This window comes from Barbus barbus (genome assembly GCF_936440315.1).
Source record: "Barbus barbus genome assembly, chromosome: 1".
NCBI lineage: Eukaryota > Metazoa > Chordata > Actinopteri > Cypriniformes > Cyprinidae > Barbus > Barbus barbus.
The window spans coordinates 2,963,584-2,990,934 of NC_136729.1; the positions used below are offsets into that span (position 1 = coordinate 2,963,584).

At 37.8% G+C, this 27,351-nt stretch overlaps 3 protein-coding genes across 6 annotated transcripts in view; all 3 read left to right on the forward strand.

The window, feature by feature from the left end:
• LOC306877076 (serine/threonine-protein kinase D3-like) overlaps positions 1-7,990 on the forward strand; it is a 24,289-nt gene extending 16,299 nt beyond the window's left edge. For both annotated transcript variants that reach the window (XM_079428619.1, XM_079428620.1), the window contains exons 9-18: positions 113-236; positions 977-1,054; positions 1,180-1,393; positions 2,237-2,265; positions 2,379-2,558; positions 2,647-2,808; positions 5,782-5,880; positions 6,451-6,718; positions 7,147-7,232; positions 7,363-7,990. In XM_079428619.1, coding sequence (XP_079284745.1) covers positions 113-236; positions 977-1,054; positions 1,180-1,393; positions 2,237-2,265; positions 2,379-2,558; positions 2,647-2,808; positions 5,782-5,880; positions 6,451-6,718; positions 7,147-7,232; positions 7,363-7,548 — 1,426 coding nt within the window. In that variant the 3' untranslated portion in view covers positions 7,549-7,990. The remainder of the gene's footprint in view (positions 1-112; positions 237-976; positions 1,055-1,179; positions 1,394-2,236; positions 2,266-2,378; positions 2,559-2,646; positions 2,809-5,781; positions 5,881-6,450; positions 6,719-7,146; positions 7,233-7,362) is intronic.
• LOC306879129 (copper chaperone for superoxide dismutase-like) lies at positions 7,929-18,224 on the forward strand. 3 transcript variants are annotated; one of them, XM_079431856.1, is made up of 10 exons: positions 7,939-7,990; positions 8,535-8,589; positions 10,198-10,270; positions 13,464-13,601; positions 13,681-13,855; positions 14,158-14,218; positions 15,152-15,229; positions 16,166-16,269; positions 16,489-16,644; positions 17,600-18,224. In XM_079431856.1, exons 3-9 carry the CDS (start codon positions 10,216-10,218, stop codon positions 16,640-16,642), a joined length of 765 nt encoding a protein of 254 aa, XP_079287982.1. In that variant the 5' UTR covers positions 7,939-7,990; positions 8,535-8,589; positions 10,198-10,215; the 3' UTR covers positions 16,643-16,644; positions 17,600-18,224. The 3 variants fall into 3 exon arrangements, with proteins under 3 accessions (XP_079287980.1, XP_079287981.1, XP_079287982.1); XM_079431854.1 differs by lacking the exon at positions 8,535-8,589 and having other exon boundaries at positions 7,929-7,990; XM_079431855.1 differs by lacking the exon at positions 8,535-8,589 and having other exon boundaries at positions 7,929-7,990; positions 17,683-18,216.
• A 557-nt stretch (positions 18,225-18,781) lies between these two features.
• Positions 18,782-27,316, forward strand: LOC306875056 (uncharacterized protein). Its single transcript, XM_079425435.1, has 4 exons — positions 18,782-18,846; positions 21,320-21,672; positions 22,778-23,774; positions 25,373-27,316. Exons 2-4 carry the CDS (start codon positions 21,324-21,326, stop codon positions 25,674-25,676), a joined length of 1,650 nt encoding a protein of 549 aa, XP_079281561.1. The 5' UTR covers positions 18,782-18,846; positions 21,320-21,323; the 3' UTR covers positions 25,677-27,316.
• Positions 27,317-27,351: the final 35 nt, after the last annotated feature.

Here is a 27,351-nt window from a genome sequence, read left to right on the forward strand (position 1 = left end):
TTTCTGTGGAATTAGTTACTAAATTATAATTGGCTGAAATTTTTTCCAATGTGCTGAGCTCAGGTGTTCACCTCACTGTGTGTGTGTGTGTGTGTGTGTGTGTGTGTGTCAGGCCGTGCTTCAGCAGTAATATTCCTCTGATGCGAGTGGTGCAATCAGTCAAACACAGCAAGAGAAGAAACAGTGGAGTGCTGAAGAAAGGCTGGTTAATCCATCATACCAACACTGACACGCTGGTGAGACACTTTCATTCATATGTAGAATTTGTATTTTTATTTACATATTATATATTTTTAATAATTTTTATTTATATACATTAAAGTTAAAAAGTTTGGGGGTTGGTAATTTTTTTTTGTAATGTTTTAGTGTCAATAAGATACTATTATAGGTTATATGAATAGTTTTTATTTATTTTATTTATTTCTTTTTTGTCATCTTTATTTTTATTTATTATTATTATTATTATTATTATTATATGTCTATATATGTACTTGCTTAGTTTTTTTTTTTTAGTTTTTTGTCATCTTTATTTTTTATTATTTATTATTATTATTATTTTAATATGTCTATATATGTTTTAGTACTATTTTTTGTTGTTGTTGTTTTGGTTAACTCTAATAACCCTACTCACCGAGGCTTTATTAATTTGGTCAAAAGTACAGGAAAATATTCTGATATATTATTATAATTTAAATGAACTGTTTACTGTTTGTATATATTGTAAATTGTAATTTATTTTGTGTGATCAAAGCTGTATTTTCGCCATCATTATTGCAGTCTTCAGTGTCACAAGTTCAGAAGTAAATCATATTTTTGAAATAAAAATATTTTGTAACATTAAAATAAACAAATATGTGTGTGTGTGTGTATATATAATCTTTTATATTTTTTATAAAATATTAATATTTTTTATCTATTATATCTTTTGTGTTATTTATATATATTATTTATATTATGGTTTATTTTTTCTTTGCAGAGAAAACGTCACTACTGGGTATTGGATGGGAAAAGTATCACCCTGTACTCGAATGAAATCAGTAATAAGTACTATAAGGTTTGTAAGTCTTTATAATGCGTCATGTCACCTTTGACACTTTTGAAATACAGCAACATTTGGCACATAGTTCATCTTAGGGCTTTCATGAAGTTATTAACACAGTTGCGTGTGCTTCATTTCAGGAGCTTTCTCTCTCAGAGGTGCTGCAGGTTCGAGGTCCGGCTCAGCTCACTGTTCCAGTGCTGGAAGGCAACAGCGCACACTCGTTCGAGCTGGTGACGGGATCTCTGGTGTTCTGTGTGTTTGCGGATCAGGACGGCCCGTCATGGGAGTCGGCTCTCAGTCAGGCCCTCAGACCGGTTCAGGGCACCGTATGCCACACGACAAGCAACACCGGTTAGAGCAACAAGACCTGAATTATTCATGAGCCTCTGATTCCACACAATATAAATATACTCTTAGTTCAACCAAAAATGAAAATGCACTCACCCTTGGGTCATCCAAGATGTAGATGAGTTTGTTTCTTCATCATATTTGGAGAAATATAGCATTACATCATTTGCTCACTAACGGATGCTCTGCAGTGAATGGGTGCCGTCAGAATGAGAGTCCAAACAGCTGATAAAAGATCACAATAATCCACACCACTCCAGTCCACCAGTTAATGTATTGTGAAGCGAAAAGATACATGTTTGTAGGAAACAAATCCATCATTAAGATGTTTTTAATTTGAACTGTTGCTAAAATATGAGTCCGTAATTCATAATATTGCTTTATCCAGTGAAAAACTCTGAATCAGGAGAGAAATCTGCACAGATCAAACACTGTTTACAAGCGAAAACAATCAAAAACCGTTCTAAACAAATATGTTTAGGTGGATTTTGATGTGAGAGACAAGAGGAGATGGACTTTTATTATGGAATATGGACTCATATTTTGAACAGAAGCGAATGTTCAAATTTAAAAGGTCTTGATGGATTTGTTTCTTACAAACATGCAGCTTTTGTGTTCTCCAGATGTTAACTGATGGACTGGAGTGGTGTGCATTATTGTGATGTTTTTATCAGCTGTTTGGACTCTCATTCTGACGGCACCCATTCACTGCAGAGCATCCATTGCTGAGACACTGATGCAATGCTACATTTCTCCAAATCTGATGAAGAAACAAACTCATCTACATTTTCTATGATCCTCATGTTGTCTATAATGCCTAATAAATAACACCTCTTCTTTTGCCAGGTGATGGAAAGAACGATGATGAGACCCAGGTGAGACTCAATTTTTAGATCATAAAAATATTTCTAAAATAACCACTAAAATTTGTTTTGAAAGAGGGAATCAAACATCTGAATGTGTCTGTGTGTTCATGTGTGTGTCGCAGGACATCAGTGAGCTCTATCAGATCTTCTCTGATGAAGTTTTGGGTTCGGGTCAGTTCGGGGTGGTTTACGGAGGCACTCACAGACACACGGGCCGTCCAGTCGCAGTTAAAGTCATCGATAAAACAAGATTTCCCACTAAACAGGAGGAACAGACCAAAAATGAGGTCTTGATATTGCAGGTATGAGTTCAAGATGCCATTTTCCCCACAACTCAAACACTTGTATTGTTTTTGTTGTCGTTATATTGTCCATATGTGTGTGTTTCAGAGACTGTCTCATCCAGGAATCATTCATTTAGAAGGGATGTTTAAGACAATGGAATATACTTTTGTTGTGATGGAGAAACTCCACAGCGACATGCTCGAGATGATTTTATCTCACGAGAACGGACGTCTGACTGAACGCACCACCCGTTTTCTGGTCACACAGGTGAAGAAGCTTGTTAACTCTTAAAACACAGACTGTTCCTCTAATGTTAGTCCCATTTTTGGGAGGAACCTAATTCTAAAGCTCTCCAAGCTGTCTATTAGGCTTGAAAAACAGTTCCTAGAAGGCTTTTTCTGACCACCTCCAACAGAACATTATCTCATGGCTGATTTACATTTTATTTTTTAATAAGTTACAAGTCTGTCATGCTCATGTTATGCTAAAATAATGTCAAATATTATTATAATTTAAAAAAAAATGTGTTCTGTGTGAATATATTGGGAAATGTAATTTATTCCAGTGATTTAAAGCTGATTTTTCAGCATCATTACTCCAGTCTCCAGTGTCACGTGATCCTTCAGAAATCAGTCTAATATGCTGATATATACAGTTGTGCATGAACTGCATATTAATCTATTTCATATAGGTCATCTTCATATGCTCTTCAGGGCTCGCAAAATTTCTAAATCCCTGGTAGCCCTTCGAGCAGGTACTCTTCAGATTTTGGTAGCTCGAAAATTAAATTAACTAGCCCAAATAAAATAAAGACCATAAATATCAATCAAAAACATTTTCAATACACAAATATCAACGAATATCAAGGAAAGAGTTTTATTTGACTATTTACAAGGTATCTGCAGAATTCTTAAAAATTTAAGGCAATTTGAAAAATTATTTCTTAACATATTTAAAACTGTCTAAGACCTTAAAAACTCTTCAGTTTAGTTGTATGAAATTTAAGGACCCGTGGGAGCAATGCTCCCTCTAATTTTAATTTATTTACAAGTTTTCTCTACATTTCTGTCACCTGAGCAAAATCATTCTTTACACCAGACCTGTACAGCACGCACACAAATAAAGTGTGTAACTTTGAACTTTAATGAGCTATTTATATTTGATTTGACCCTTGGTGTAACTAAATGATGCACATTTTAGGTTACCTGAGAAAACATGTTTACTGTACAATACACTGCAGTTCAACAGTTGTTTAAAGAAGTTTCTTACGCTCATCAAGGCTGTATCTATTTGATAAAAAATACTGAATATTATTTCACAAAACAATATTGTGAAATATTATTGCAATTTAAAATAAATGTTTTCTATTTTAATATACTTTAAAATGTAATTAATTCCTGTGAAGGAAAGCCGTATTTTCAGAGTCACAGGATCCTTTAGAAGTCATTCTAATATACTGATTTATAATCAATGTTGGAAACACTTGTACTGCTTTTTTTATTTTTATACTGTATTTTTTGGGACTTGTGATATTAAAAAATAAAAAGTTAAAAAGAACAGCGTTTAGTCAAAATAGAGATTTTGTGTTACAATATAAACTGTTCAAAATTTGGGGGTCAGATTTATTTTAAAGATACTTTTAAAAAAGTTTAAAGAAAGTTAAATAAACTTTATTCAGCAAGCATGTGTTAAATGGATAAAATTGATAGTAAAGACTTCTATTGTTAGAAAATATTTCTATTTTGAATAAATGCTGTTCTTTTAAACTTTTTATTAATCAAAGAAAAAAGTAACAGGTTCCAAAAAAATATTGATCAGCAGAACAGTTTCAACACTGATAATAAATCAGTATATTATTATGATTTCTGAAGGATCATGGGACACTGATGGAGTAATGATGCTGAAAATACAGCTGCACATCACAGGAATAAATGCTATTTTATAGTATAGGTATTAAAATAGGAAACCAATATTAGAAATTGCAATAATATTTCACTTTATCACTGTTTTTTCGGTATTTTTGAAATGAATACAGCCTTGATGAGCAAGAGACTCAAAGTCAAAAACCTGATCAATAATTGACCTTGTTTTTGAATCTATAATATAGGCCTAACATAATATATTATCAAAACAAACTATTTAAACTGATAGAATAGAATAGAATAGAAACTGAAGCAAAACTTAAGCTGAGATCTGTCAGTTAAATATAAAAGCGTGAACATATGAATTCTTCTATATCTGTCTAAACATGGTTATGAAGTACAGTTTGTACAATACTCTTGTGTGTGACTGAACATGTTTCAGAGTTTTGTTACCCATCCTCCGCTATTTCCAGCACTTAATCAAGCCACTCTTCTTTAATACAGGAGGATGTTTTATTTCACATGTCATTGTGTTGAGCGCACTTCAACCATTGAAGTATTCAGTTTCTACAGCGGCTCGTTTGGTGCATATCGTTCTCTTTCTATGAAACCGGCTCTAACTCTGTCGTGACATCAGCTCTAGAGCAGTTTGCCCGAGCATTGCTATTCTTTCCCTTTTACTGCGGCATTCAATCAAATGGCTTCCCAACTCATTTTTGTGTCATATTTCTTCTGCGCTCAGCTTAGAGGGAACACTGCGTAGGAGCCCTGTATTTAAGGCCCGTCGGGCAGGGCAGTGATGCATTTTGGTAGCCCGACTGGAAACACAATAGCCCCGGGACGTCGGGCTAGCGATTTTGCGAGCCCTGCTCTTAAAAAATAAAGTAATCTATGGTTCCATGAAGAACTCTTAAAAATAAAGGTTTTGTAGCAGTGCCATTGAAGAACCATGTTTGGTTCCTCAAAGAATCCTTCAGTGGCCTGTCCTTAAACAAACCATTGTTTTCTTAATGTGAAGAACATTTCAATAATCTAAAGAGTCTTTTTCCACTGTAAAGAACCTTTTGTGGAATGGAAAGATGCCATGGATGTTAAAGGCTTTTCGTGGAAAAAAAAAAATTTTTTAAGAGTGTTGAAACTTTGATGATGAAAGAGGTTCTTTAGATGATTAAAATGGTCTTCCCATTAAGAACTGTTCTTCAGTTCTAGGAACCGGTCGCTAAACGTTCTTTGGGGAACCCGAAACAGTTCTTCGGCGGCTTTGCTGTGAAACTTTTGGAATCTTTATTTTTAAGAGTGTTTAAATCACTGGAGACTCAAGAAGTGTCAGTCTTGCTGTGGTCTTTGCTGACCTGTGGATCTGTGGTTGGTGTTGAAGGTTTTGGAGGCTCTGAGGTACCTGCACATGAGGGACGTTGCACATTGTGACCTGAAACCAGAAAATGTGCTGCTGGCTTCACCTGAACCATTTCCTCAGGTCTGATACTCTCATATATGGCTCTTGACTCAAGATTTTCTATGTTTTTGACACTTAAAGAGATAGTTCACCCAAAATTGTAAATTTTGTCATTAATTACTCACCCTCATGTCTTTTCAAACCCGTAAGACCTTCGTTCATCTTCGGAACACAATTTCATATATTTTGTTTTCATATAGAGAGCTTTCTGACCCTGCATAGACATCCATTCATTCATTCATTCAACATTGCAGTTCTGTTGCTGTCTATGGAGGGTCAGAGAGCTCTTGGATTTCATCTAAAATATCTTAATTTGTGTTCTGAAGATGAACGAAGGTCTTACAGGTTTAGACCGACATGAGCGTGAGTAATTAATGACAGAATTTACATTTTTGGTGAACTATCCCTTTAAAGTCAAGTCTAGAATTGCATGTGTCCAAAAGAGGTATTTGATATTTAGATATCGGTTTTTAGCTTTATAAGAGTTTAATCAGTTGAGCACGATACTAGAATCATGGTTTTGATTTCCAGGGAATGCAAAAACTGAATGCATGAAAAATGTCTGCATTGAATGCAATGTCTCTGTTTCAGGTCAAACTGTGTGACTTTGGTTTCGCTCGTATCATCGGACAGAAGTCGTTCCGGCGCACTCTCGTCGGGACGCCTGCATATCTGGCCCCTGAGGTCATCTGCAGCAAGGGTTACAATCGCTCTCTGGACATGTGGGCCGTGGGTGTGATTTTATACGTCAGTCTGAGTGGAACGTTCCCTTTCAATGAGGACGAGGACATTAATCAGCAGATCACCAACGCTTCGTTCATGTATCCACGCCAGCCGTGGTCCCTCGTCTCACTGGAGGGTAAGAGACCATGTATATACATGTAATATGGATTACATAATTATAATTAGATTAAATTACATTTGAAAATACTCGGAATCAGGCTACAGTGACTTTTTTGTTGATTACATGATTAAATATTATTCACACAATAGCAGTACAAGATTATCTTGATTAAATCAATATAATAAATGAGTTACGTCGACAGTAATCTAAAAGTAGTCTGATTATATTACTTAAAATGTAATAAACATAAAGACATCATATAGTGGTTTAATACATTTAAGTTCATTTAAAATGTTTACTTAAAATGTGGGCATGATTAGAAAAGGCTGAATGTTTTTAACATGTATAATATATGTAATTGTGAGATAAAAAGCTGCACTTTTTTTAATATTCCAATACCAGATGGTTACCTAACTTTATCTCTCTGTCTCTCTCTCTCTCAGCGGTGAATCTGATCAATAACCTGCTGCAGGTGGTGGTGAGACGCAGGTTCAGTGTTGGCAAAGCGATGGGCCATCCTTGGTTTCAGGTCTGGTCACTTATTCCAAAAATCAACCCAACCCAAAACATATTGTCCAGGCATGCAAATGCAGATTTGAGGGCACTGACTGGATGCACAGTGTGATTTATGCATATCTGGTCTGTTTGTCCCGCTGCAGAACTTCCAGATGTGGTGTGACCTGCGTGAGCTTGAGCAGCGGATGGGATATCGCTATCTCACGCACGAGGCGGATGACGAGCGCTGGAGATCCTACGCTCTGGAGAAAGGCCTCAGTTTCCCACAACATTTAGCAGCAGAAGCAGCCACAGATGAAGAGCAGAAACAACAGCCATCAGACACTTAGATTTTACACAAATATAACTGTGAATATTGTATTATAGCAGCAACTTTGTGAATCTGATGTGTTGTATATTATTTTGGTGTGCTTTAATATTTGACATATTTTTCAAGATAAGCAAAAGGCTTATCTTGAGTTTGTTTAAACATTTTATATTATATTATATATTACAATTTCTGGTAAACCATATTAACTACAAGACTGATTTTTTTCCCAGCTGAAGTTGTTGCTGTCATAAATAGATTATGTTATAATGTTTAAATCAAACATAATCCAGTTATATTAAATTAACCAATTTTTGGTTTGCAATCGTTTTTTTCCCCGGGACTTTTATTTTGCTAATGTCATTTTGTAATACCTTACTGGGACTTTTATTTTATAATATTTTGTGAGCGCGGAACTTCCGCTTGCGTGCGATCCAGAGATGGACACAAACAGAACAGCGAAGGTGTGAATATGACTTTATAATGATTATTTTAAAAATACTGCAATGAATACTAAACAGTTTAAATAATGAGCTTTAATTACGTTTTTTTATATATGAGAGTGTAACAATTGTGTTTAAGAAGAATATCAGTAGGTCAACATGTAATAATAAGTCATATTTAACTTAATGACCAGCATGATTTCCATAGCGTGTAATCATTGATGACTTGAGTTATTTACCTCTTCATTTTTACATGCTGTTTTAGTCTTGCTCAAATATATATAAACAGGTACATCAAAAAAAATTAGAATGTCGTGAAAAGCTTTTTCTTGTAACTTATTTCAAAAAGTGCAACTTTCATATATTTTAGATTCATTGCATGTAAAGTAAAACATTTCAAAAGTTTTTTGTTTTAATTTTGAAGATTAGAGCTTACAGCTCATGAAAGTCAAAAATCTGTATCTCAAAATATTAGAATATTTACATTTGAGTTTCAGTTAATGACCATCCCTACAGTATAAATTCTGGGTATCTTTTGTTCTTTGAAACCACAATAATGGAGAAGACTGCTGGCTTGGTAATGATCCAGAAAACGAACATTGACGTCCTCCACAAAGAGGGTAAGACACAGAGGGTCATTACTGAAAGCTGTGGCTGTTTACAGAGTGCTGTATCAAAGCATATTAAATGCAAAGTTGACTGGAAGGAAGAATTTGGGTAGGAAAAGGTGCACAAGCAACAGGGATGACCGCAAGCTTGAGAATACTGTCAAGCAAAGCTGATTCAAACACTTGTGAGAGCTTCACAGGGAGTGGACTGAAGCTGGAGTCAGTGCATCAAGAGTCTCCACGCTCAGACGTCTTCAGGAAAAGGGCTACCAAGCCACTTCTGAACCAGAGACAACGTCAGAAGCATCTTACCTGGGCTGTGGAGGAAAAGAACTGGACTGCTGCTCAGTGGTCCAAAGTGGTTCAGATGAAAGTAAATTTTGCATTTCATTTGGAAATCAAGGTCCCAGAGTCTGGAGGAAGAGTGGAGAGGCACAGAATCCATGTTGCTTGAAGTCCAGTGTGAAGTTTCCACAGTCAGAGATGATTTGGGCTGCCATGTCATCTGCTGGTGTTGGTCCACTGTGTTTTCTGAAGTCCACAGTCAACGCAGCCATCTACCAGGAAATTTTAGAGAACTTCATGCTTCCTTCTGCTGACAAGCTTTATGGAGATGCTGATTTCATTTTCCAGCAGGACTTGGCTCCTGCCCACACTGCCAAAGGTACCAAAAGCTGGTTCAATGACCATGGTGTTACTGTGCTTGATTGGCCAGCAAACTCGTCTGACCTGAACCCCATAGAGAATCTATGAGGCATTATTGAAGATGAGAGACACCAGACCCAACACTGCAGATGACCTGAAGGCTGCTATCAAAGCAACCTGTGCTTCCATTACACCTGAGCAGTGCCACAGGCTGATCACCTCCATGCCACGCCGCATTGATGCAGTAATTCATGCAAAAGGAGGCCCAACCAAGTATTGAGTGCATAGAAATGAACATACTTTTCAGAAGCCTGACATTTGTTTAAAATATCATTTTTTATTGATCTTATGTAATATTCAAATTTTCTGAGACACTGAATTTTGGGTTTTCATTATCTGTAAGCCATAATCATCAAAATTTCAAGAAATAAAGGCTTTAAATATTTCACTCTGTTTGTAATACATCTATATAATATAAGGGTTTCACTTTCTGAAATGAGCGACAAAATATTGACCTTTTTCATGATATTCAAATTTTTTTTTAGATGTACCTGTGTGCATATATATATATATATATTAATTGACTGATTGATTGATTGATTTTTAACATTTGGAAACTGTCAAACAGATTCAGGAATACATCATTATAGTTTTTAATGTCTGCATTTAGGAAGCTGGCATGAAATGATTATTATGCATGCAGTTTATTATGAGCTAATTAATATATGTATATACTTAATTAGAGAAACACACAAATATGTGTGTGTGGTATTTTATGTACTTTTTAATAAGTGATATTATAACGTGCACCATACATTGATTAAATTATTAGAAAGACTACATTCAATATTAGCATTTAAAAAAAAAAAAGGCATTTGTCATTGATTAAAATGGTATCTAATAATTAACTTTCCCTTATACATTCATATGCATTCAGCTTTTAAAACTGTCCATGTTCCTCGTGTGTTTGCGCAGCTGGAGTTTGCGGTGCAGATGTCATGCGGCAGCTGTGTTAATGCAGTAAAGAGCGTCCTGGAGAGAGAACCAGGTGAGTCAAGCACAACAACAAACACCTTGCTGAGCTCCTACAGCGTGCTGCTTGTTCATTTTGGGTGTTGATTCCAAAAATAGTGTCTGTTTTGCTTGAGCATGTCACAGTTTCTCAGAAAACATTCTTGTTCTCTCTCAACAATCACACGCAGACGGCAACGCAATCAGGTGAACAGTTAATGGTTGATTCAGTGACTTTATGAGAAGGATTACAATGAAATTTCAGAAGGTTCAGAATGACATTTCAAACATATTTCATGTAAACTTAATTTACAATCACTCTCTGGGGTCAGAGTTGTCTATTATGTTGTCCACAAGGGGGAAGCCAGAGTCCTGCATGCAGGCGGGTACACGCAGGGGAATCACTCGTTTATGATGTGGAATAATATTTATGTGTGGGTGCGGGCTGGACAGTGACAAGCACGGGCGGGTTGCGGGTCCAATAACCAAGACTATTTCGACTCGGTCCAGTACACAATGTAGCCAATCGCGCCGCCACTGAACGACAGCTGTAGTGAGTATATTAAAGGAAGCACTCTTTGCTTGTTTCTGTATTTAATCTATTCACAATTTGAATAAAAGTTTTAATAAATGAGTATTGTCTACCTCATGTAGGAGATTTAATGCAGGTGCGGGTTCAGGTCCCAGTTTTTATGCCAAATGGGTCGGGTATGGGATTAAATTAGTGTTGCTGTCAGATAATGTGTCTGTTAATTAATGCAATTGTGGGAAGATCATTTCACCAGCCAGGAAAGGTGAACGAAAATGCCTCTCTATGATGTTACCACAAGGCATCGCTCACTTACAGATCTCAGGTTTCTGGAGGGGACGTAGATTCGTAAGAGTGAGGAGGAAGTACGAGGGTGCTCTGAAGTATGAGGGTGTTTTTCTAAAAGTAACTGGTAGAGGAATTAGTGGCACACAGGTGTGTAGGTTAACAAATATGTAGGTTAAATGTAATAAAGAAATGAGCAGAGATGTCTAGAGGTTTTACCAAATGTTGTCTGTGATACAATTGCATGTGTAAATTAAGTCAAGCTGGTTGCCTGATTTATTAGTGGGTGCTAAGCCATTTGAGATCGAATGAAGCTAGGAGTGGAAGTGGAAGTCTGCATTTGGATTTCAGAGTCACCAAAGACTACAAGTGGACTGCGATCCACAGAGAATGAGGATAGCAGCCCATCCAGCTCCTATATAAAGGTGCCCAGTTGACCAGGAAGGCGATAAATCATTAAAATATGGAGTTTAACAGGAGCTGTTACCATAATAGCATGAAACTCAAAATAATTTTTATTGCATAGGGAAGAGTGGGTTTAGTATTTCCAATTATTAGAAATGAGAAGACCAGTACCCTTCCAACCTGACGGGGCGTGTGAGAGAAAGGGACGAATCCAGGTCTCAGTCAAGCCCAAGATACTAAGAGTAGACTGAGAAGCAATGGCCAGAATGAAGTTTGTGGACAGCTGGCTGACAATTCCAGAGACCCAGAGAGAATGACAGAGATGCAGCAGAAGAGGTGCAGATAGGACGCAGCAAGATTGCGTTGTCGTCTGCATGTGATGATAAAGCATTGTTGAGAGAGAACAAGAATGTATTGGAAACATACTACCGCCTACCTGACTCTGCCTGAGGGGTAAGGAAAAATACACTTATATGAGATTATATTTTTTTCATATCTCTGAAATAAATGATTGTATTCTTGAAAACAATCTTTTATTGTACAATTGAATAAAATATTAATTATCATTAAAGAAAAAATTGATAGCTATAATATGGACTTTTGTAAGTGCTGTGATACTGTGATGCTCAGATACTGTGATTTCCTTCTCACATTGCTGATTTCACCATTAACTCTTCCTCTGAACAGTTTATGTTTTATTTGGTATCATTATAATCCTTGACCATCAAAACATAGAGGTAGACGTCACCTTTTCTGTGTTATCATGTTTGGTTCAGGAGATATGACACAAAATACATCATTTGGTTATGGCGGAAAGTAAAATGGTCGTCATGGCAACGATGGCTCTATTTCTGAAAATGTTCAGGGCCCGAACCTGTACAATTGTGCCAAGTTTCATGCTTTTATGAAAAAGTGAACATATCACCTCAAATTTTGCACACATCACCTGGACTAGCAGTTAAATGAAACATTTTGAAGGCTTCTTTTTGTCTTTTTCATTAAAACTTTTGACATTTGACTTCATTTACTAATTTGTTTTTTGATCAGTGCATTAAAAGGTAATTACTACTTTTCAAAATTGTGAGTTTTAAACTCATAATTCTGAGGAAAAAATAATTCAGAGTTGTTTTTTTCCAGTTCCAACTTGCCTCTGAATTCTGAAGTCCTGACTGTTTTCTCTAAATTCTGACTTCACATCTCACAATTCTGTTTTATTTATTTTGGCCACGGAATAAAACATTTATATGGTAACTGCAACTTTTTACCTCACGTTTCTGAATGCTCTTTTCATTTAAATGCAATTCTGAGTTTATATCTCACAATTCTGACTTTTTTTCTTCTTTTTTTTCAGAAGTGCAAGAAAAATAGTCGGAATTGTGAGAGAAAAAGTTGCAATTACCTTTTTTTATGGCAGCGGCTATTTGCACTGTGTAAATAGCATATTATCTTAGCGATAGATGCGATTTATTTGAGTGCAAATAGCTCTAGATTCTATTTACACTGTTAAAATAGCAAGATTTTCTGCTATTCTACTTATTGCAAACTCGGTATTGTAGTACATTACAATTTATACATTACAACGTATTGTGTGTAAATTATCATTTTAATTCAAATTAGTAAATGGATGGGACAATAAATCCCTACCATAACCCTACCCAATACTTTATTTTCAACCTTTTATTGAAAATAAATGCTTTTCTGATGTGATTTGAAATTTGAAAATGGAGATAAAGTTTAGCTGAAAGGTGGATTCGAACCAAAATGTCAAAATGAGCACAACACCTGTTTTACCATCTGTGCCACTGGAGCTGACGACGGTCTACAGTCTTTTGTAGTGTTGACCAACCCAATCACACGTTAGTGGGCGGAGTTAGTGTAAATAGCCTCTGCCAATAAGGCGGACTACTTGCACTTAGTGTATATAGACACTCGGTTTTTTTGTTTTTATTTCTTTATCCCGTGGCAGAAACAAGCTTCCAGAGTTCTCTCGTTCATGTGTGTGTGTGTTTAGGAGTTGAGTCGGTGCACGTAGACCTGGCTAAGGAGCAGGTTTTGGTGGAGACGGCGCTCACCTCTCTTCAGGTCCAGAGTCTGATTGAAAGCACAGGCAGACGGGCCTTGCTGAAGGGAATGGGCGGCTCAGAGACAGGTGAGACTCAAGTGCTGTGAAGCGTGAGCGCTGTGAACGGGCCTAATGCCTCTCATCCGTGTGTGTCTGTGCTTGTCAGACCTGGGCGTTGCCGTGGCGATGGTCAGTGGGGCGGGGCTAGTGCAGGGCGTGGTCAGATTCCTGCAGCTGTCACAGGAGCGCTGTTTGATTGACGGGACGATTGACGGACTGACGCCCGGAGCTCACGGCCTGCATGTGCACGAACTGGGCGATCTGACGCAGGACTGCAGGAGGTATCGCGACCCTTGACCTTTAGATCACAAGACAGGCACCCATTAGAGAGCGTGACGGCAGCGTGCATCAGTCTGTGTTTGTCATAACGGCTTTAAAAGCAAGAAATCCGAGATCTTCATGATGGTCTGGATGTCATGTGTCAAACTGAAGCTCCCTGAAACTAAATGCAGACTGCATTATCTTATCTGCAGCTGAGATCAGAGCAGAGAAATATTAGCGGTGCTGTTTGCAGGCATATGTCTTTGTCTTGCAGAGTTTTTGCTAAATGGTCATTTATTTGTGTTGTGTCTCTGTCTCTCAGCTGTGGAGATCATTTCAATCCGTTGAGGAAACAGCATGGAGCTCCTCAGGACTCAGACAGGGTACTTTTTACATTTCAGTTATATACATGAACCATTGGCTTCAGAAAAATTATTCAACCCAAAAAATAATACAAAATAAAATAATGCATTCTGAGCTTGTGTAGTTTGATGGGGTTGTCACTTTGGAACTCGTTTTGAAATACATGTTTGAGAACAGCATACAGTACAAAAACACTGACGGAGGGAAGACATATTTGCTTTTATAAACCTTATAGTTGCTAAGAGGACAACTAGCCCCGCTGGATTCTATGTACAATGTCCAAAAACTATGGAAAATATTGCGTTATTAATGTAATATATGCATTAAATTGATTTAATAATTGTATTTTTTTTATGTATATTACTATTATTGTTTATTTGCCTGTTTATTTATTAAACTCGACAACAGATTATTATATATATATATATATATATATATATATACACACACACATCAAATTCTGTAATATTATATACAGTAAAGTGATATATTAATGTAATAGTATTGTTATTAACACAATTGTTATTATATTAAATATATTGTATTTCATATATATATAAAAAAATATAATATACTCTATTTAAATATGTTATATTTCATATATTAATAATTATTTGTTTATTTAATTTATCTATTTGTACGCAATATTTATATTTTAAGCAATTTACTCAAAACATTTTTAATATAATACGTAAATTTAATTCATTTATATTAGTAAATATTTTTTATTTATTTACATACATACAATTTGCATTCTTTATTAATGTTTATAATTATATTTATATTACATTTATTTATTATTTAACAGAATTTAGTCATTTTTCAAATTCCTTTATTTAGTTTTGGTAAGGTTTAGGGTTAAATATATTCTATTTCGACTAACATCGACATTGAAAATAAAGTGTTGTGGGTAAAGACTGTGGAGTAATGCTGTGTCTCTGTCTGGTCTCTAGCATGTAGGAGATCTGGGGAATATTACGGCTGGTGCTGATGGCAGAGCTTCATTCCGGCTAGAAGACTCTCAGATCAAGGTAATGAAGCTGGGACTTCAGTCTCGTTGCTCAGAGGGTAAGCTGATAGTAAGAGCAGTCAGGTGTGTGTCTATAAACCCTACGGTAGAGTTTTTAGATGTACAGTAATTATATAAATCTCTGTTATGAAGTTAATTACACTTTGACTAACCTCTCTGTCACTACAGTCATAGCCACACCTCTCTTTTGAACTCTTTTAACATTCTGTGTCATTGCAAATAATCATGCAGAGATCTGAGCAGGGCTATTGTTATGCAAATTGTTTCCTCCACTGTATAAAAAAAAGGGAATTGCAAAGTTTTATCTCACAATTCTGATTTTGCATGATATAAACGTATAAAGTCAATCGTAAGAAAATATCAGAATTGTGATTTTAAATATCTGACTTGATTTTCTTTAAAAATGGACTTTATAACTCGCCATTGGGAGTTTATTTCTTGCAAGTCAGAATTAAAAGACACAATTTACCCATTTTATTTTTTTAAGCCGTGGCAGAAATGGGCTTTCATATTTTGTAGTTATATACAATTAAAACTAAACCATACAAAAACATTACTTTTCATACTTCAAATAAAATCTAAAATTTTTGGACTTATTTTATTTCAAGGTAGATGCAAAGGCAACATTTCTCATTTTCATTTAGTTTAACTTGGAAGTACTAAAATAACTAAAACTAAGATCAAATTAATAAAAAATAATAATAATAATGACAAACACAAAACAAAAATTTTAACTAAAAATAAAGTGAAAACAGAAAATATATAACGTATAGATTAAAAATATTAACTAAAACTACAAAAGCGTACCAGTCCTACTAAAACAACACTGGATCTGAGTTACATGCTGTTTTTAATTTTTCACCAAAGCCAGTTTTAATTTAATTTAGTCTCTGGTTGTGATATGCAATGTTATGACATTATATATTTCTCCTTGCAGGTGTGGGATGTGATTGGTCGATCTCTGGTGGTGGATTCTGGGGAGGATGACTTGGGCCGTGGGAATCACCCGCTGTCTAAAATAACAGGAAACTCTGGAGAGAGGTGAAGGACATTCTTATCCAGACAAAAACATTCAATAGAGGGGCTTGTTCTTGTAGTGTTTGTGTGTGTAATGCAAACAGACTGAGCTGTTTAAAATCATTCAGCGCTCTTGGTATTTATTCTTACAGAAATCCCAGTCCATCCAGAGCTCTCTCCCTGCTGTTCGGTGGGCTGTGTGTGTTTGCTTAATGTCCGCTGTCTCTCTCCCTCCTATCTTAGGCTGGCCTGTGGAATCATCGCCCGCTCCGCCGGCTTGTTTCAAAACCCCAAACAGATTTGTGCCTGTGATGGTGTGACGCTGTGGGAGGAGAGAGATCGTCCCATTGCTGGGAAAGGACGTAAAGTCACTGACGCGCCGACTGCTAATCTGTGATGGTATGAGGATGAGTCCTTCCCACTCGTCAAGGACTGCAGATGGACATGAATGAATGAGAGACCGAGAACGTGCCTGTCTGAAGCTGTCGTGAATGAATGTTCAAGTTGTGCTGAATGAGATTATGAGCCAAGTTTGGATGTTTCCACAGAAATCAAACCAAGTGTAAATATGTACATGGATGGTGTGACTATACAGTGAAATTTATCTCTGATTATCACAGTGTCTGATTTTGCATACTGCTGCTTTAAGTTAAAAATCTAAATTTAAATTTAGGGGGAAAAAACTAAAAGTTATTATTATACCATGACTGATAAAAAACAAAAATGTTTCTTGAAAGGGTCATTTTTAAATAGAAGATAAAAGAAAATACAAATAATAAATACAATGTTATTAATTATTCACAAAGCGCTTAATAATAATAATAAAAGAATAGCACTTAGGTTAATTACATTTCAGCCTGGCATTAATCTGAATTTCTCATTGTTATAAACAAGCTCTTCAGCAGTAACCTAAAGTGTCATTTGTAATGATCATTGTTGTACAAATATTTTACAAAAATAAAATAAAATCAACCGAAGTTAGCACCTGTTTATTTATATTCCCACTAACAAAAAGTGCTTTTTGTTGGACATTAAACATGTCACATTGTGTACCATGTAAATCATATGATACCAGTGTTGCCAGATCCCACTAAAAGCATCTGTTTTGACCAAAATAAGCCCAAATTAATAATTGTTTTTATGTATAAAAAACCTGACAGTACTTTTGAAAAAGGCTCAAAATAAACATATATGTAACTGCTTATATGTGTTCCTGGAGCACAAAAGCAGTCATGAGTAGCACAGTTATATTTGTAGGAATAGCCAACAATACATTGTAGAGTGTTTGTGTGTGTAATGCAAACAGACTGAGCTGTTTAAAATCATTCAGCGCTCTTGGTATTTATTCTTACAGAAATCCCAGTCCATCCAGAGCTCTCTCCCTGCTGTCTGATGTCCTTCAGTGGACCGTGTGTGTTTGCTTAATGTCCGCTGTAGCCACCAGGTCCGGTCCGTATCCAGGTCAGATGGTGGATCAGCACCCAGAGACGACCTCTACAACCCTGAACGTCAGCGGAGACCAGGACACCGAGATGAGTGCTAGAGACAGATCCCCAGCGAGGACCCCGCCACTTAGACAGCCATCGGGAAAGACCACTGGAACCAGTTGAGCCCTTACGATCTGACTTTGCTGTAGTTGGAACTGAACTGCTGGTTCGTTTGGTCAGAGGAGAACTGAGCCTGGTCTTCTCCATTCTGTCACCGATGGAGCTTTGGTTCCTTGCCTTTGGCTTGCTCAGTTGGGGATGCTTAATTTCCAGCGATATTGTCGACCTGATTGCAAAGACACTCTTTAAACTGAACTGAGCTGGATGATGACATCACTGAAAATGCCTTTAACTGAAAATCTTTTTTTTAAATCTTTTCATTTTACATTATTGACACACTATTTTCCTTTTTTGATGTTGTGCAGTTGCTTTGACACAATTTACATGTTAAAAGTGCTATACAAATAAAGGTGACTTGACATTGTAGGGGTCAAAATTATCAATTTTTCTTTTATGCCAAAAATCATGTTCCATGAAGATGTTTTGTACATTTCCTACTGTAAATATATCAAAACTTAATTTTTGATTAGTAATATGCATTGCTAAGAACTTCATTTGAACAACTTTAAAGGTGATTTTCTCAATATTTAGATTTTTTTGCACCCTCAGATTCCAGATTTTCTAATAGTTGTATCTCAGCCAAATATTATCCTATCATAACAAACCATACAATAATGAAAAGATTATTTATTCAGCAATTAATGTATTCATTTATTCAGCAAAAACTCAATATGTCTGGTTTTGTGGTCTAGGGTCACATTTTTATCTGACTTTCTAAAAAAAAAAAACTGAGTTGCTTGCAATGCATACATATCAAGTTAATTTAATCAAAAAGAACTGAAAGCAGCTGAAGATCTGTGCATTTAAAGCATTTTTTTTTTGCAAGGTCTCTCTTTGCTTTCAGTTAAGTTTTATTAGATTCCCGTTTAACAAGAAAAAAAAACTGAACGATGCATAGTGTGCAAGATGTGTGAGAGAATGCATCATCTGAAGAATGAGAGCGATCCTAAAGAACGGAAGTGGACCGACCATTTTGAAACCCCGCACCGCTTAGGTAAGATGGAAGATTCCTTTCCTCCCTCTATATGTTTATTTTTAAGTAATCACATAATTGATCATATAGGATCAGTAGTTAACGACGGCCGATGAAAAGCGGGATGATATTAGACGAGCGCGCGGTGTGATTTATAGAAACACAAAGGGTTTGTGGCGCGAGCTCGGGGGCACCCGAAAAAATCCCTACAAAATGAGTCATCTAGAGATTTCAGCTGGAAAGAATGAATAGCAGATACGCACATGCATATAGTGAATATATTATTAAAGTGCATAGCGGACATTAGTGGTGTCAGTGACGGAAGCGTCCTGGAGTGTTTCGTAAACATCTGGTGTCAGAAATGTTGCATTCAGTAAATCACTCGACACGCGCGCGACTCTATTGAAGAACAGCGAGTCAGCGTTTCTCACACATGCGCTCGTTTACATGAGGTTTACACGGTTGCAATTAAACAGTTATCATCTAATGTGTCGTGTGTGTGTGTGTGTGTGTGTGTTTGTTCATCGAGGAAGTGAACGTGTTTACTCTGCGTCATCAGATTGCTATGGCTTTGTGTCTGCAGCTAATTCATTTGATCTATGCTCAATAAATGTTTCCTTGATGTTTTACGTTGTTTTCGTGTACTGAATAATTTGCGTTTACGTTGTTAATGTGATGGGACTACGTTTAATGACGTGTGATATATATGTTTGAGATATTGATATGAAAAACGTGGTGTCCCCAGGGCTTTCTTTTGTTTGTCACATATTAAAATAATTAAGACAATATGTGACCCTGCATCACAAAACCAGTCATAAGAAATTGATTTCCATTGATATATGGTTTGTTATGATAGGACAATATTTTTCTGAGATACAACTATTTGAAAATCTGGAATCTGAGGGTGCAAAAAAAAATCTAAATATTGAGAAAATCATCTTTAAAGTTGTTCAAATTAAGTTCTTAGCAATGCATATTACTAATCAAAAATGAAGTTTTGATATTTACGGTAGGAAATGTACAAAATATCTTCATGGAACATGATCTTTAATTAATATCGATTTTTGGCATAAAAGAAAAATCAATAATTTTGACCCATACAATGTATTGTTGGCTATTGCTATAAATATACCCCAGCGACTTAAGACTGGTTTTGTGCTCCAGGGTCTCATATGTTGTTTTCACTAGGGACCAAGTTTTAATGAACTATTATTACCTCTCCCTGCATGCATTTCTCTCCCCAGTTAATAAAACTATCGAAAAAGTATTGTTGTTATTTTGGCCGGGCACATGTCTGTAAACCATGGTATTACCTCGGTACTGCATGAATCACCCAAGCATGATAAATATCAGTATTCACTATGCTTCAGAGTACTATAGTACTGCGATAGAATAATATTTCATATATGATGCTATAATTTTACCATGGTACAGCCACATTTTTTGTAAGAGTGTTGTGTAGTAGTGGCGTTTCACAAAAACCTAGGGTTTAATTCCCTGTGAGGGGACATACATAGACAACGACCGCGTTCCTGAATGATAAACCCACATTACCTAAACAAAGTGCATGATGCACTATTAATTAAATTCACAGTGAACTGCATTAAATATGAAAACATGCAGCATGTCTTACCTTACTGCATAAGTCAAGTCTAGTGAAGTCACTATTATTTATATAGCGCTTTTTACAAGACAGATCAGTGTCAAAGCAGCTTTACAGTATTACGTATTAAAAGACGTGATAATAGATGCAACAAACTGCGAAAGCACACACTCCACACAGAGAAAATGATTAAGAATTACTTTTGCAATAATGCATACATTTATGTGATTTTTAAAAATCTGCCATTATGATTTCTACTTTGCTAAAATAATAAAATAATAATTTTAATTACCAAAACATTGGTAAAAACTGCACTAACCACAATCCTGAAGCGGGATCCAATCAGAGAAGTCACCATTATCATAACAGCAGCGCTCATTGTGACAGACCTCACTACCATAAACTGTCATTATTAGGAACCTCAACCTAGCAATGTTCAGGTCTGTTCAACTAAAAATATTTGAAAAATTATTTTTAACGAGCATCATCACAATATTTTGTCTAATCTCTTAATGCTAGGATATGACAACTGCCATATTCTCAAAAAGTAAAATACTTGAAAAGGCCCTCACACTCTCTCTCAAAAAAAAAAAAAAAAAAAAAAAAGATTGGTAGCTTGCCATTGAAAAGGTCAACATGTGACCGAAACATTTGCAGACTGTTTTCCAAGTATTTTGCTTTTTGGGAAACTGTTTTGGTCTATGCATCTCGGTTGGATTGTTTTGAAGGCTAGGTGAGTCTCTGGCTTATTAACTGCTAGATTCTGCCATACGCAAATATGGCATACGGCCCTGGAAATGTGTACCCTTCACTTCTCAAATTGTACGTACACATTTATATGTCCTTGTCTTATATGTCTGTTATTAAAATAACATCTTTCACTCATTTCAGCACGATGGATAAGGGCCACACGGTTAAGCTCTTTGTAGGGAATCTGGCCCTGGACACCACACAAGAAGAACTGTCAGCCATCTTTGAGTCGTACGGCCAGGTGGTTAGCTGCAGCGTCTTGAGACAGTTTGCTTTTGTACACCTGCAAGGAGAGGGCGCTGCTGAGCGTGCCATCCGGGAGCTCAATGGCCGAGAGTTCAAAGGACGCAACCTTGTGGTCGAGGAGTCCCGAGGACGCCCGCTCCACTCTACGAAGGTGTTTGTGGGTAATCTGAGTAGTATGTGCACCACAGAAGATCTTCGGGAGCTGTTTCAGACCTTTGGGAAAGTTTTGGAGTGCGATAAGGTGAAAGGTAAGATAGTATTAAGTTGCCACCAAAACTTAACGCAAAAGTAGCCAACCCTGCTCCTGGAGGGCTACCATCCTGCAGAGTTGAGCTTTAACTCTAATCAAACTAGGGATGCAGTGATACCATTTTTTCAGAAACGATTCGATCCGATACAGAAAATTCTGAATAGCTACTGATACGATATCAGCGCAGTATTCGTTTTAAATCAATGGAGAATGTCTTTACTTCTGTGTGTTGAACTGATCATCAATCTTTTGTGTGTTAAACACAATCTGCTAAATATAGACAACTTAATTTTAATGAAAAATAACAATTGGAAAAATATATAATCATAATCTATGACAAAAATACTATTATAAACTAGATTAGTGGATAATTCAGCAGCAAAAGATACTCTAGAAAAATCATGAGCGCACAATAAAATCTAAACATTTAGTGTGAAAACATTATTACAAGAAAGACTATTAATAATCTGTCATTGCGTAAAAGTATTATAATATGAAATGCTCCAATACAGTGCGGCACAAATGCGCATCCTGTGTGCAGAATGATGTACTTGAAGCAACACGGAGTCGCAGCGCTCCGCATAGAAAGATGGAGGATGACAGACAGCCGCAGCGGAGAGAAGAGTTTACGTGAACTTGAATTTAATGACTTAAAGATTCATCTGTTCCTCACATTAAACTATGGAACAGCTTCAGATCACTTGAAATATAGTGCACCAAAACTTTATGGTGCTTTATAATGTTTTTGTGCCTGTCGTGGGGCTTAGCAATAACACCGAATAGTATACGCACAATATCTGATTGGTCTCGTCTGACCGATACCTGATCCATCAGAAAATACCAGTATCGGAGCTGATATCGATACTGAGTATCGGATCGATGCATCCCTAAATCAAACATACCTGAACCAGCTATTTAAAGGTGTTCAGGGTTACTGGAAAATGACAGGCAGCTGTGTTGGAACAAGTTAGCTCTCCAGGGCGAGGTTGGCTTCTCTTAATTTAAAATGGGTGTTAGAGCTCAAGCAGGGTAATACATGGTTTTGCAGTATTCTAACGTTTACTAGCAGGACCTCATAATAATAAAGTTGTGCTCTTGTGAAGGTTATGCCTTTGTACACATGGAGAACAAGGAGGATGCGCTGCAGGCGATTGAGGCTTTGCATGGGACCTCCTTCAAAGGACGACCGCTCTCTGTGGAGCTGTCCAAAGTTCAGCCAAGTAAGCAGGCTCCAACTGGGAAAATCCCATGTGTCAGTTGTGGAAAACAGGGCCACTATGCAGGTGAATGCTCAGCTGGTAAGCCCACCCTGGAGCAGTACCAGAGCCAAGCGGCCGTGTTAGCCGCCGCCGCCGCTGCAGCTGCTGGCCTACCGCTGCAGGTTCAACAGAGTGTCCACAATTCCGTGTACAACACCTCGACTTTTGACCCCACGTATGCTGCTTTGACTGGACTTACAGCTGCTGGTGCGAGGGCGGAAGGAGCAACCGCGGTGGCGCCAGCTGTGTACGGTGCACTAGCTAGTCAATTGTACGGAACGGTGTCCAATCAGCTCTATAGTGGGGCAGTTGCAAATCAGGCTCTCAATTCTGGTGCTGCTGCTGCCGCACAGGTGTACGGCTCCGTTAACCCAGGTCTCTATGGGCAGATGACAAACGGAGCAGTCGCAGCTGCCGCTGCTGCATACGGTCAACAAGTTTACACATCGGCTGTAGCGAATCCAGTGTTCCTAGCTGCAGCGCATAGCATGGAGGTACCGGCAGGTGCCGCTGCTGCGGTTAACCAAGCTTATACAGTAGCACCAACTCTCTACACCACTTCCCCGGCTTACGGGGGTTTTGGGGCAGCTGACCCAGCAGCTATCTTTGAGGCAGCAAGGGCACACTACTTTGCACAAGGACAGCAAATTCTTGCTGAACAGCAACAGGCTAGCTCAAAGTCTGGAGAGAGGGACCGTAGTCCGCTAAGAAGATCTGCACCGCTGCTGCCAGACCCTGTTATGAAACCATTTATGTACCAGAGGGCCAAGCGCAGAGCCTTGTTGCCTACACCTGCGGGTCGAGAGGAAGCCGCTGCACAGGAGGAGGACGCTGTAGCCAGGTGAGTTGATTGCAGTAAAAGAGACACAATCAGGGCCGGATTTACCTCTTATCGTGACATAGGCAAAACTAATTTTTGCCCGTCCCTAGCCACAATTAATAAAATCTATTGCAATAAGCACTTGCGTTCAGTCAATAAGGATCGAATGTAATTCTTAATTTGTTTGAGAATGGAGAAAGACCGTTCTATTAATAGGCTCTGGCGTTGTGGCCACATTACCACTTTGGGAGTGCATTATTTCTCTAATAATTGTAACGGCCTGGAGTCGCATCCACACCTCAATACATTGTTCAGATGATTTATTTCAAGGGTGACCATACGGGCCATTTTTACAGGATGCGTCCTTGCCAGGATTTCTATATTGCTTAAAATATCCTGGTTTTGCCTGTTTGCACTGTGCAGGTCGATCGTTGTGTGACATTCATGAGAGCTATAGAGAGCAGAGCAGACGGCTCTTTATGCTTTCGAATCGCTCTCATGCCTACTTTGGAGTCTTTTTTGATCGGTGCGCAGCGACGCTTCAAGTCAAACGAATGAACAAACACGTGCGCATTTTTGCATCACTTTGATCGTTCTCTGTAGATCTCACCTTCTCACATCAGCACCACGATTGGTAAATTATGTACAATAACTGCATGTTATTGGTCAAACTACTTTGGATGTTTTAGGCAATATTAAAATCCTGGCCAGGACGTGTCCCGTATGAACGGCACATATGGCCACCCTATTTATTTCAAGACATTTGTCATGTTTCTGTCCTGAAATCTTGCGTGTGTTGAACTAATTTCTTACGCACCTCATCCCAAACCTTCCAATGGAAATTCCGTAAAATCATTTTAGAGCTAATAACAGAGGCTTGAGCTATTGATATCCAAGCTATTGCAGTTATTAGAGAGAGATTAAGCAGTGTCTACTAATAGCAAATCTTTAAGTTGAACTGCTTCAAGAATCTTGCCACTAAGAAATGTCATGTAGCTTTTCAGCTGCAAAACTATTTTATTTATAAATTTGCAGGGAAGTGCTGACAACCAGTTTCTGTTCGCATTTCCGCGTGTATGCGTCTGTGTACGAGAGAATGGGAGAAAGAAAACGTGATTTCTGTACGTAAAAAAGGTGGAAAACATGGAAATAGTTTGTCATTTTTTACCTTGTTGTTTGTTATATTTATTTGCTTAATGTCTTCTGGGGTTTTGGTTTTTTTACTGTTGTAGATAGCCCATAGTATAACAACAATATTATATATCTCTTCATTGTGTTTGGTCCCCCCCTGGATGAGTGTAAATCCGGCCCTGGACGCAATACATGATTACAGCAGAAGTTTGTCAATTTTCAAACGTTGGCTGTTTTAGTAGCGATTTACAGTGGCGGTGATGTGTGTATGTGTGTTTGCGTGTAAATGTGTTTCTGTGTTTGTTTCTGTGTTTCTCTCCTTGTCCAATGGTGTGTGTGTGTGTGTATATATATATATATATATATATATATATATATATATATATATATATATATCTATATCTTTATATGCATGTCTGTGTGATTTCTGTCTCTTTCCCTGTCTGCGTGGATGTGCATGTGTGTTTCCTCTCCTCCATTTCTCCCAGATACTACGCGGAATACTACCAGCAGTACCAGCAGCTGCAGCAGTATCCACAGTACCAGTACGCGTATCCACATCCCAACCACCTCGCAGCGGTGTCCGCACTGCAGACTCTGCCTACTCAGCAGGTGGCGACGCTCGACTCCCTCAGGCCAGTGCTGCCCGCCGCCCCCGTGCCTGCCGCTGCCGCCATCGCCATGGCAACACCCCGCGTGTATGAGCCACCGCCGATTCCGCCGTCGCACAAGGAGCCCCTCCTCCGCCGCCCCGAACTCGCCCTACACACCCCTGAAACACCCTTCCGATAGTGTGCTCCACGTCCTCTCTGCCTCTCCTTTCCTTGTGCTGCGTGTGTGTGCGTGTCAGAAAGAAGCCACAGGTGTATGTTTATGGCGTGTGCGTGCTTGGGTTTAAGACGGTGTATGGTGGCTGTGTCGGTTTTAACTACAGACTGGAGCCTCTAACCTTGGTTCTGATCTCACACACACCCAGTGTAGTCAGGGCTTAAAAGGGAACCTGCATGCTCTCATTCCTGCACACGTAACCAATGTAACACATTGTCTGTTTAAAGAAACCTTCAATCTATTACCAATTAGTTTTGAAGGGTAGATTAGGCACTAGTCAAGATTCTTTTTAACTTTTATATTCCTAAGTGTTTGTAGTCAATGAATGAATACTGGACTTGATATTTTTAAATACTGCTTGATTATAGTTATATGAACTTAACCAGTTTACGCATTCATATAGTTAAGACGTTAGATTTCGATGCAAAAATTTAAAAAATGTTGAAATAAGTTGAATGTATGTTTACTCCAAAGGTGTGTGAAGTGTAGGACCAGGGTTGGACAGTATTTTACGTTTCTTTGTGTGTGTGTTGTTTTTCTCTGGGACTATGGTGTAGCGTGTATGCTTTCCATTGGTTGTCATGACAGGAACGCACACGTGTACACGTGCACAGGGAAGCAACCTCGATCCACATGCACATACATACGCATCCCTTACACCTCAGATGGGAGAAACTTTAGTGATGACCTTTAACCCCACCCTTCCATCCCTGTCCACCCATCCTGAAAGCTGAAAGACACTGTGACTTCTCTCCCCTCCAACTTTAATGTAGCTACTTCCATAGATATGGTGATGTATGGGAAGCAACCAATCAGAGGAAGGTGTAGCTAGTCAGCTTTTGCTGGGATCTGTCTTACGGGAGCGTCTCTGAGCTCGCCAACTTAACTGCCAGGATGCATTGCAGAATCTGTTTTTGTAAAGTGTCTTTTATTAATGCTATCAAGTTTTTTTTATAAACCGTGATAAGGGACTCAATTATCCATTTAAAGAGACATACTCATTTTAATTTGTAACTTTTGTTTACAGCTGCAAGAGAGAGAACACGTTCCTTCTTGTGGCTTTTTTGCAGTGATTGTTTATAGCCAAAATTAATTTTTTCTAGAAAAACAGCCAAAATCATGAGTGGCCTATGATTCTTATGCCTTAGTAGTGACATGTATTAAAGTTTTGCTATTTTTGTTTTTTTTACCTGTAGTCTTATAAAGTGAAACTTTATTAAGGCTACACGAAAGTGCTGTATATTTTGTGGTGCTGTGATTTGGGATTAAATGAATTGGGAGATTCCTATCAGTTTCTTTCAGTCTTCCTGCTCATTTCGCTGCTGCAACTCCATAGATGACCCTCACTGCATCTCTCTCCATCTCTCTTTGCATCTGCCTCTCATTTAGTGACAGTAATTAATTTGTTTATCATGCCCCTGTTCGCACCTATGTGCTGAGGATGACAGCGTGTGAATGTGACCGTAGAAAATGTTTTGCATCGACATTCATGTTTGTAGTTTCTATCACGGTAGCTGCCGCAAGTGTTCTCAGAAGAGAAGACTTTAAAGATCTGTACACGATCTTTACGACTATAACAAGCCTTCAAATAAAGAGCCTGTCTGATAATCTGGAACTCAAGAGGTTTTGCTTGGAGCTT